At 27.6% G+C, this 11,710-nt stretch overlaps 1 protein-coding gene across 2 annotated transcripts; it reads right to left on the bottom strand.

The window, feature by feature from the left end:
- Nucleotides 1-9,965: 9,965 nt before the first annotated feature.
- LOC101505382 (BOI-related E3 ubiquitin-protein ligase 1-like) lies at nt 9,966-11,511 on the bottom strand. Of its 2 annotated transcripts, none has more exons than XM_004508926.4 (4): nt 11,315-11,511; nt 11,135-11,229; nt 10,740-11,050; nt 9,966-10,652 (listed from the first exon to the last, which is right to left on the bottom strand). In XM_004508926.4, exons 1-4 carry the CDS (start codon nt 11,365-11,367, stop codon nt 10,134-10,136), a joined length of 978 nt encoding a protein of 325 aa, XP_004508983.1. In that variant the 5' UTR covers nt 11,368-11,511; the 3' UTR covers nt 9,966-10,133. The 2 variants fall into 2 exon arrangements, with proteins under 2 accessions (XP_004508983.1, XP_004508984.1); XM_004508927.4 differs by having other exon boundaries at nt 11,135-11,226; nt 11,315-11,505.
- Between the last annotated feature and the right edge of the window lie 199 nt (nt 11,512-11,710).

Here is an 11,710-nt window from a genome sequence, read left to right as displayed (position 1 = left end):
TACCGAGTATTCTTTAATTTTCATCTTTAAGGTTAAGATTTGTGTGTCTAACACTTGTTTCTTTCAATTGAGAATTTATTCTAGGCATCTTTTAATTGAATCAGCATTCTCATTCTCTGTTACAATTGTTGTACAAATATTTGGAATCTAGATCTAGTCTCCGTGTTTCCAATATTGACTAGCTCTGGTCTCACTAGAACAAAAGCAAATGGCAAAAGCAAACAACAAAACGCAAGCATTCCATATATTAAAATAATTTAAAGCTATCATAACTTATAGTATGTATTTGCAAATGTTGTACATATCAGACACTATTACAAGCAATTAGAAATTTATAAAGTGAAAATTAACCTTTAAGCCGTCTATAAGCGTCCAGGCATGCTTCCAGCATATGTTCTCGTATGTCCTCTAATATCGGCCTCATCCTTGATTCAACCAAGGGATATGCGGATAAATTTTCTGCCCAAAGCAGCAGCAATAGAAGATGCCAAACAACAGTAAAACAAAATAGGTGTTTTAAACATTTTTGGCAAACAACAGTAAAGTAGATATTATTTTCATTTACTAATCGAATATGTAAATCAATAAAATAAATAACATTATCTATCAGTGTAACATATAGATTAGTTTTAAAAAAATTTAGAATATTTCATTTATATATATATATATATATATAAAAGATAGAATATGTTTACAAATTTTTATATGTTAATGAGTATTATTAGGGGTGTACATGAGTTGAATTGTATCACTTTTAATTAAATGTGATATCCGAACCAAACAATTTTATTTTGGTTGAATTGAATTCTCAACTCATGATTTTTCCATCAAACCCAAACCAAATTAATCTGATTATGAACGTATTGGGTTGGATTCGCAAGTAATAAATAATTTTCTAGAATGTAATTAGGTTTAAATACTTGAACATCTAAAAAATAATAAAACTATATTGCAACATATAATTTATTACTTAAAATACATCCACAAATACAACAAAACACTTAAATTAATTAAATGAACAACAAACTTTCAAACATAATCAAACAACTAAATTTTTACTAAACATCAATAGTAAAAAAAAAAATAAATAAATATATATTACGTCAGTAAGTTAGTTTGTCGATCCGTTAGTTCAAAATGTTAAATCCATTACCGGAATTGAATATAATTATATTTCAATGAATTGATTCGAGTTAAACCAGAACTTAGATAAATTGAATTAAAATGCGAATTAAATTGATTTGGTATATTCAAATAACGAATTTACCCTAAATGCATAAATATTAATTTCTAGGTACTATAGTAAAGTGCACCTTTAAAATGTATTTTACAACTTTTAGTTATCACTTGCTACCTTACTTTTTTTTTTTCAAAATGAGTGAGTGTGTACTACTAAATGCCTATAAAAGTTGTTATCGTACACAGTTATTTTTTAAAATTAGTACATTAGTAAACTACATTTTAATATATTTAATAAACTTTTAGTTATAATTTACTAATTAATTTATTCTATAGACTATTTAGTTCCCGTTAAGAGGGATTTTCAATTTTTATGTATTGAAATTTATAAAAATAAAACTAATTAATTTCTATTTTGGTTTTGTTTTTTAATTATAAGTTAATTTTTTGGTTTCTATTTGTAATTATGAAAAAAAAAATTATTTATGCATAAAAAAATTGGTAATAAAAATGTCTTTTTTTTTTTATCAATTTTTATAATTTTGAATTTATAATCCATTTAGTAATAAAATGTATTAATATATGAAACTAAATAACATGAACAACATATTAAAATTAGACCATTTTTCCCCATTTTTTTAATTAGTATGAGCTCCCACTTGAAATGAATCCACACATCTGGATGAATTGATGGTCGAATTGATGGTCGAGGTCAGTGGTTATTAACAATGGTGAAAATGATGATCGACAATAATTAGATTAGATCGATTGACAAAAATTTATTTTTTCTTAAATGAAATTAAATTTTGTTTTTAAATAGATAAGGTTAGAGTTTTAATTTATAAGTCCAAAAAATAAGATTGCAGTTTATAAGTTATAAACTTTATTTGTAAACGGTTACTCTTGAGCTTATATAATTATAATTTTAAAATAATTAATATTTTAAAGTAAATAGTTTATTTATTTATTTTAATTTGATAAAAATAAAAAATATATATCAAATTGATAAATTTCAGTTTAATAAATAAATAAATTTTAAATTACTATTTTTAAAATATTTTTAAAATTAATAGATAAAAATTATTTTTAATTAAGAATATCCTTTTATGTAATTTTATATTTTAAGTTAATTGAATCATTAGTTATACTAAATACTTCACTTAGCTTAACAATTTTACTAAAGAGAATCTAAAGTTTTTTAAAAGTTTAGCTAAAAAGACCCGATCACGTGTAAAAAAGATCTTTTAAACCTGTTAGATCCATCTACTTAGATAAATAAGAATAATAATTTTTATTAGTATTATTAAATTTTGAAATTTATGTTAAATTATATGTTTTCTATACTTTTAGTAATATCGATAATAAATAATAAATAGAGTTTAAACTAAAACAAAAATAAATTTTTTTTAGAGGAATATTGTTTTGAAGTTAAGTGAAAAATTAACTTAATCTCGTTAAATGTTTTGTTTTTAAAATAAACATTAAAAAACAAAAAGTTCCCAAATGTGTAGTTCAATGATAAAAGTTGAAATATTAAAGGAGTTTGAGGAAGGAGATCAAATCTTCGATTACATACGCTATTAATTTTCCACTTCCCCTAACTAATTACTAATATTAATTTTTGTCTATACAAAAATTAGAAATGTTTGAAGTGACTTTATGAAGATAAAAATTAAAGAATATATTACTAACATTATTCTATTTTGTATTTTTACTTTTAGTTAGAATTATCGCCTTGTTTTAAAAGATATGTACAAAACTAATCTTACCATCTTTTTTAATACATAGCATTGTTTTGAAATATATGTACAAAACTAATCTTACCATCTCCTTTAATACATATGTTTGAAAGCAGAAAATTGATTCAAAATAAAATAAACATCACTATAGTTTAGTCATCTACTTTACGACATCTCTAATAAAAATTATTGGGGTGTGAGTCTAGTGATGTCTGTTGCAAGGTATCTATCAATTTAATTAAATTGAGCAGTTGTGTACATTTGATGTATATATTTCATCACTCAACCCCCTATGTCAGGATCTCTCTACTCTCTCTGCACTACATTAGTGTCCTTTCACTAGTGCTAGTGTCGTTTACCACTTTGGATGAGTCGTGCACAGTTATATGGGCCCAACTGTGAGAAGCATAGTTTAATATAAAAGATTATGTGGGCTTACTTTGTCGGTGGTGAATTGAAAATGTTTGTTGCAAGTGGTCAAGGAAGGTAAAGGCCATAACTCATAGTGTGTATTGAATTGGGTGAAACAACTTCTGACTCTTGAGTGTGAGTGATGCAACTTATTTGGTTTAATTGGTTAAGCATGGTTTATAGGTCTTGTATACATTAAAGAAAAAGAAAACAATACTATATGTTCTAAATTGGATCCTGACCCAACTCGTCATACATGCTGGTTGAAGGCCCACATAGACTAAGTAGACACACTTATTTAAAATTCATCAATCCTAATTTCAACGACTCGATCACATTAAAAATACACATTTCTCGAATGTGGGTTTATAAATACTCTATTTCTATGATTATTTTTTCAAAAACTCTATACTCCACCTCTATTATGAAAGATATTTCTATATGTCCGTATATACTACTATAAAGGGGCTATGATTCGTATTTACCCTTTACTATTGAGAATAATTGATGTAGTATTTTAAAAAAATTGGAGTATTAATTTTGTTTTTTAAAAAAGAATATTAAGGAAAAACAAATCCAATTAAGGACACTGTTATCTATATTTATCATAAATTCCGTCACTAAATTTTGTGAATGTAATTTGATACACATGTGACATATTTGTTCTCTCACAAAGCTATTAGTTGTTATATTTTAATAATAACTCAATTTAATACATAATTTAAAATGCATTAGGTCATTAGAGAACTAATTAGGTTGTAAAATTCGTCTCTATATGTATGGTAGTTTTGAAAATATATTTGAATACAAGTTTAAGTTTAAAGATAAACTTGATTGAAAAATTGATGAGTATGCCTTAAGGTTTTGAGTTGAGATGTAGTGTCTAAGTCTCTTAAGAATCCTTGATGTTTAGCCCATTTCGGATGTCGCGTTCCCCTTTATTCCCCAACAAATGGTAACAGAGTTTGGCCTAGTGGGAGAGCAAAAAAAAGCACTTGGATCAAGTGGATCAAGAGCAAAAAGGACTTGGATCAAGTGGATCAAGTCTAGTGGTGGAAACTCACAATTTAGGGGAGATTTGTTGAAATTCAATTATGAGTGGTTAGTCCCACATTGACTAGGAATGAAGGTTATATTAGATATATAAGGAGAATGACCCATAAACATATTGCCTTAAGGTTTTGGGTTGAAATGTGGTGTCTAAGTCTCTTAAGAATCATGTTTAACCCATTCTGCCATTCTGGATGTCGTGCTCTCCCGTACTCCCCAACAAGTAGTATCAGAGTTGTTCCCTCACAAAGCTATTAGTTGCTATATTTTAATAATAACTCAATTTAATGGTTGATTTCGTCCACCATATATTTTATTTTTAAATTTAAAATAACATTCATTTTCAATATTTATTTTTTTAATTTAATTGTCGTGTACGGTTAATATAAAAAAAAATTAAACTGTCAATAAATTATAATTTATCGACATAACTTTGTTTATATTTACAGTAAAAGTAAAATATTTTTTAATAATTTGATAGTTGAGATTGATTAATACTATAACAATGTAGTATATGTGTATATAAATTAATTTTTTTAAATGTTCAGATAGTCTCTTTTAAAAACTTCCAATATCATATGGTAATACTTAAACATAAATCAAATAGTTAAAAGAAATTTAATCAAATTGAATTTGTAGTGACAACATATCATATATTATAAAGAGAGTATAGATCCTCTGTTGCGAAAGCCAAAATAAATCAGTGTCTGTTCCCTAAAAAAGGTTACTATAACTGCAAATGGTGTCGTGTTCTTATCATGAAAAATGGTATCAAACAGTGACATCAGTAATCATAACAAGAAGACGCTTCAATATATCTGTCCTCTCCTCAACCTCCACTCATGTTAAAGACATAATTTCTCTCTTTTACTTTTTCTTTAATTTTTTATTCATATTGTTCCGTAATATTATTATTTTTTAGGTAGAAACTACCCCTTATTATTAATTACCTTATATTTTTCTATGTCCTTGTCACTTTGGCTTACTTTCAAATCTAGCATGCGTTAATTTCAATTTTAATCACTTTGGTTTGGTCATATCCATGCATATAATTCTTCTATCTCCCAAATAAAGTTACACACGTCTTCATTGCATGACAAGGCCGGCATGCTATTCTTTTGCACAATCATCGAATCTCATTCATTTTCCATATTTAAATTATGGTACTATATTACTGTCACCATCCAACATTAGAGGACCCATTTGTACACATTAAATTCTAAAATCAAATACTTAATTTTAATTATTATTTTTTAATTATATGATTTAATTAAATATTTTGCACTTTACCTTTTATAGTAAGCTAATATTATTTACTTTATTTTTTGTAATATGTGTAAAATATGTCACTTATTATAGAACATAACAAATATGTCTTATAATGCAGCAACATTAAAAATTTAAATTCTTGGGAGAAATTTTTGTGGAACATTATAGTTCTGTCTATCTCAAAAAATGAGAATACCGATTTACACCAAAGTGAATATTAGGATTGTTGAGAATATTTTGATCGATAATTTTATTTAATTAATTTATGTGTATATTATTATAGTATTTATTAAAGTTGATTAAATTAAAAAAATTAATATTTTCAATATTTAATTTTAACCGCATTAATTAAATAAATTATTTTTGTAATTAAAATTTTAAATAAAATCATTAAAAAAAAAGAAATACTATTTTAAAATTTAATATTCAGTAGTTTTAAATTTAAAATATTATCAAAGTCATTATAAATTAATTATGATTTAATTATTAGTAATTTAATTTGATAATATTAAAATATGATATATGATATATGATATATGTTGCATATGTTTGGATATTAGGATTCTGAATTGTGTAACCGTTAATTGTTGACAATTTGCTTGTACAAGGAAAGTGTGGTGAGATCATGCATGTGAATTGGCTTTGAAATCTTGAATCTGTGAACATCCAATAATGATTTTATTTTCTCTAATTAATTGGTTGGCCACATTGAAAGCATTGATTGCAATATGATACTGATACTAATTGAAAATTTAATTGATGTATTGATTCTTTTGAATATATACCACCATATGGATAAGCTCAAATGTGTCATTCATTCACCAACCCAGAGGAAGAATCTGGCAGACTTAATAACTCGTGAAATTATAATAAACATATGTTTTTTCCTTAATAACAAATTAAGGGTTTTTTAATGAATACGATTCAGATTTGAAAGCAATTATAATCATCAATTTCAAGAGCACCACCACACAAAGTTTGTAAAAGTGAGTATTGACTCATGATCGTCCTTGAAAGGAATTATATAGTAGGAATCTAGCGTGCCCTGCTCTTTCATCCATGACAACTCAAACGTGTTTCATCCGTAAACCTTTTATGTACATCAATAATTTACTACTACATGTTACTCTCACATACTCTTATTGTCCTTTTTTCTTCCTTCCCCACAACATTTTCTTATTTTGTTTTACTCCTCTCTAAATTAATTAATTGTTTCAAATTACAACTAGTGTCAACAACTAGTTTGAGATAAATGATTCAAATCACACAATAAAAAATTAATTTAAAATTAAACTACTAGGACAAAAAACTGAATGACACAATTAATAGAAAATTATATTGAAAGCATCCCTTAAAAACACGAGTAGTTAATGAAAATTTAATTCATCAAAGTTAATAAAATAAGCAAATCAATAATTAATATTATAATTAATTATATATGCACATATAATATCAATTTGTTATTTAATATCAATAGATGATATTATTCATTTTATTTTTTAAATAATTCACACACTTTAAAAGAATCAAATTCATGGTTATTATATTATAGCAAGAGAAATTATATATGTTAATATGAATTAATTATTAGGGAAAAACGACAAACCAAACATGTATGTCTTGTCTTCAAAGTATTTTAATAATATTAATAATGACCTTTCTCTTTTATCATGTTGCTAGTTGCCATGATTTTTGGCTAAATTGTGATCAGTTTGGCTTTGAATAGAGTTCCACCACTTTGATATAATTGAACTTCAAGGAGAAGACTTCACATCAAATAACAATGCCAAGTCTTGTCCAATTTCTTGCTTGTTTTGGTCTTTTATTTTTCTTCTTGATCTTTTCGTTTTCCTCGATAAATGACAACAGCTAGTATCTCTTTAATAATAGGAGTAATATTTGTTTTTTTTTATACAAAAGAAAAAATTGTCCCTCTCTTTTTTTAATTATAAAGAGGTAGCTTCTTGGAAGATGGAACAAAGGGACTACTTTGTTTTTCTTTTTACATACTTTGGACTATAGGTGAATTCATTCATTTCATGCACGGAGAAGTTATCAAAAGAGTCGTGACACAAAGATGAGGGACATATTTTCTTGGAAATTAATTGAATTGCCTTTGTTGTTGGCCCTTGGCAGTGTCGACCAACCAATTCGGTGAACTTAAAAAGGGTTTATTAGGTGCTTCATTTTGAAGGTTCAATACATCTCACTCCTTTTTTCAAAAAATAAAATAAAATAAATCTCAATCTTGATGCCTATATTTGTGTGCACAAAGAGTTGGGTTTTTGGAAGAACAAATTATGAAGTATATTTTAATGAAATTTGTAAAGTTTTAGTATTTTCTTTGAGAGATTTGAGAAGTAAAAAACAATATAAATGGGTTGTTGTTTTAAGAGTATATAGGATAAATAAGTTTGTATTTCATTAAAAAAGGATAAATAGGTTTGTAAATAAAAAAGATTAATATGTTATTCAGACTTAAATGGGCCTTTTAAGTTTGTTTACATATTATCAACTATGCTATCTGATGCTGGGCTTTGTTTCTAGTGCCCATTTTTTTATTTTTTATTTGGTATGCGAGTTTCTTTTTACTCTTTGAATTTTTTAAAAACCACAATTCCATTTGGAAAGTACTTATTTGAAGGGTAAAAATACCTTGATTTTATCTGGAAGTATAAATTTGAAAGACATAAAAATATATTTTTTTGGATACACATTTCTGATTTGTATGTGGGGCAAAAAAAAAAAAAACTCCCTTATTTTTTTTTTCAAAACAATATCTTATATTTAAACCTTAAAAGCAAATATGGATGATTGATTAACGTAATAAAGTGTAATGTAGAAAATTAAGTAACCTCACAAAAATATTTATTCATCATTTAGAAATGAATATTCAAAATTGTATAAACTTTAATGTTTCTTTAAAATTTTGTATTAATTCATGTATAAAATTCAAATGTGTATCACAAAATTTGTTTTTTGAGTGCAGTTATATTTTGAATCTTCTCAAGTTATAATTATAGATGAAGGGTGTATATATAGGATATCACACGTTTAAATTCTACTCGTATTTTTTTTTAAAGTCGTAGAACCAATTAAATTTTAACGGTGAAATCTTCCATATAATTCTCCCATTGGTGTTTAAGTAAAAAGGTAAATGATGTCTAACTTGACAAGAGATGTCTCTTTTATTTTTAACAAAGTGGTGTCTTACTTATTTAACTTTATCAACAATTAAACTATAAAATTTATAATAGTATGTTTTACTAAATTATTAATTTTTTTATAACTATTAACATTATCAATTAATATGGTTAGTAGTTAGTATTTTATAGAAGATGAAATAGAATCCACAATTTCTTTATCATTCTATTTTCTAATTCCCTATCACACCCACTATATTACAATGACTCATTCTTGCCACATTAGTTTTAAGAACTTAACTATATTTTGCTCAAAATAGTGCAACTCTTAACATGTGTTCCACCTTATTCCATTTTCAGGATTCTCAACAACTGCAATTTTTTGGATATAAATGGTAGGTGGACTGAATTGTTAGACTTTTGATATAATATTAAATTTTTATATTGAATGAAATTTATTTTTATAAAACTGACCTGTAAGGTTATGGTAGTCCCAACTAATTATAAAAACATTTTATTACATAAGATTTGATTCTGACTCATAAAAACTAACTGAAAAAATGAAGTGAGATCTGATTATGATATCACATGTGAAACTACATACATATAAATCCCAACGAGATCAAATTGTAGATGGTCATACTATGGAAAATAATATGCAGTATTCAAGGTGGATGGATGGAGCTTTCTGAATTTGAAACAATCCCAAAATAATGGCATTGCATATAAGAATATAATTTTCTATATTTAACCCATCCGCTTCTTCCCTCTACATATATAATAATTAAAATAAAAAGCATGGATGTAAAACTGTAACAATCCCTTGCAAGTTAAAAATTTGTTATCTAAGCTGCATAAACACGCAATATATAGACATTATCGATCCCTCTAGCTAGAATCGACAACTGAAAAACCAAGAGCTATATGCCTAATCCCTTCATGCAATAAATGAGAAGAAAAATCAAAATCTTCAATTAACACGCATCTTTGGTAGTGATCCCTAACAAACAATACCATCTAAAACAAACATAACCCAACCCCATAACACGCTATTTCAACAAACCATCATACAACTCTAGAAGTCAACTTTTGACATTTCAAAAATATTGGAAATCCATAATTAATAATAATAATAATAATAATTAAATTTCTAATAGTAAGAGATAGATAGAAATAGCCAAAATAAAATGGTACTTGTTATCATGTGGTGACGTACATTAGGCACAAACTTGAGATGTAGATGAATTGAAAAGAGAAAAGAGAAAAAACAAAAATGTAATTGAATTTATTTATTTGGACAAGATTGAATAAAAAAAAGAAGATAATTAATGATTAAATTTGATTAGGAGAGAAAAATGTGAACTGTAGAATTCTTGAGAGTAAGGCAAACAGGGCAAGCTCTAAAATGGTGATCACATTCTGTACAAATACACAAGTGACGACAAGGCAAAACAACCACCGAAGGTACACGCTTCCCACATCCTCTACATTTGGGACGCGGTGCTGAAATCATAGCAACTCTATCCGGATCGATATAAGCCGATTCCGCATCCTCAGCCTGTCCGGTTGACGAAATAACGCCGCCGCCGTCCTCGTTTGTTTGACACATTATTGTCTTTTGCAGTTCGGCCTGAATAGAAGCCGCTGCTGCCTCATGGGCCCGGGCTCTCGCCTGCCATACTTGGGCCTCCATCGTTAGTTGTGCTGCACGCGCTTCTAATTCCGCGTTCTTGCACGTAGCTTTTGCAAACTCTGTTTCTTTCTCCTTTAGACGCTGCTCCACCGTTTCTTCTGCCGCTTTTAGTAGTTCTCGATAATGCCTCTGCCTCTTCTCCGCCAAACTCCGCCGTACATTCTCTCCCTGCTCATTCCCATCGCAGATAAATATCAAAAATCCAAATCACACTCCTAATAATATAACAAACTAAAATTTGTAATAATTTTTTACCTGGCTTTGAAGGAATTGGTCTAATTCATGTTGTTGTTGTTTGATTTGAGAATTGATTCCTTGTGATAATAGAGATAAGAAAGTAGAGGAGGATTGAGAAGTTTGTTGTTGAAATTGTAACCTTTGATCATCGAATGATAAGCGAAGGCCAGTTGAGACTACATTTTGTTGTTGATTATGGAGGTGTGAAAGATGTATAAAATGTGAAGGTTGAGATTGCAAAGAGAAATGATTCATAGCATTAACATTAGGGGATGTAGTGTGTCCTGTTTCTGTTCCTTCTCTATCCCTCTTGCGAGAATTAGTAGTAACTGAAACGAGAAAAAAAAAAAGAAATTATTTGTGAAGTAAGAGAATGATGAAATTAAAGAGAGGAATTTTGATATGAAACATACTTCCATGGTTGTTGTTGGTGCATAGCATATGGGGATGAGGTGGTAGTCCTGGTTGTGGTTGTAAGGAGTAATCGTGTTCTTCTTGTCCGTTTCTGCTGTTAAAAATAATAGATGAGATGATATTAGAATGGAATTGAGGAGATTAGATTATGAAGAAGAAGAAGAAGAAGAAATGTGAACCTATTATTGTTTAGAAGGAGGACATTAGATGGATATTGAGCTTGAACGGCCATGAAGAATTGTTGGAGGGAATTGGTGTTGGGTGGGGAAGAGATATATGCGATTGAAACGAATCAGTCCAAGAGAGACACCTTATTCTGCTCGCTCCCTCTTTCTCTTCTTCCTCGCTACCCTTTTCTTTACAACTACTCTTACCTCACACTTATACCAATATTATTTATATACTTTCCCTCTAAATTCTCCATCAATTCTTTTTTTATTTATTATTATTATTATTTCCTCTCCACAATTAATACTCTTTCTTTTAAACTGTCTCCTTTCTCTAACAACTTCAAACTTATCATAAATTTACTCCGATCTTCTCATTTTTTATTTATTTATAAAAATAAAAAACTA

This window comes from Cicer arietinum, chromosome 7 (genome assembly GCF_000331145.2).
Source record: "Cicer arietinum cultivar CDC Frontier isolate Library 1 chromosome 7, Cicar.CDCFrontier_v2.0, whole genome shotgun sequence".
NCBI classification, from domain to species: domain Eukaryota; kingdom Viridiplantae; phylum Streptophyta; class Magnoliopsida; order Fabales; family Fabaceae; genus Cicer; species Cicer arietinum.
This window is presented reverse-complemented; position numbering and strand designations above follow the sequence as displayed.

What these genes read in the sequence shown, in the direction of transcription:
- LOC101505382 (XM_004508926.4), bottom strand. Translation starts at nt 11,367, where the DNA reads ATGGCCGTTCAAGCTCAATATCCATCTAATGTCCTCCTTCTAAACAAT. An exon ending in CTCCTTCTAAACAATAATAG is followed by an intron (nt 11,230 to 11,314) that starts GTTCACATTTCT and finishes TATTTTTAACAG; the next exon opens with CAGAAACGGACAAGAAGAAC. An exon ending in ACCAATTCCTTCAAAGCCAG is followed by an intron (nt 10,653 to 10,739) that starts GTAAAAAATTAT and finishes GGGAATGAGCAG; the next exon opens with GGAGAGAATGTACGGCGGAG.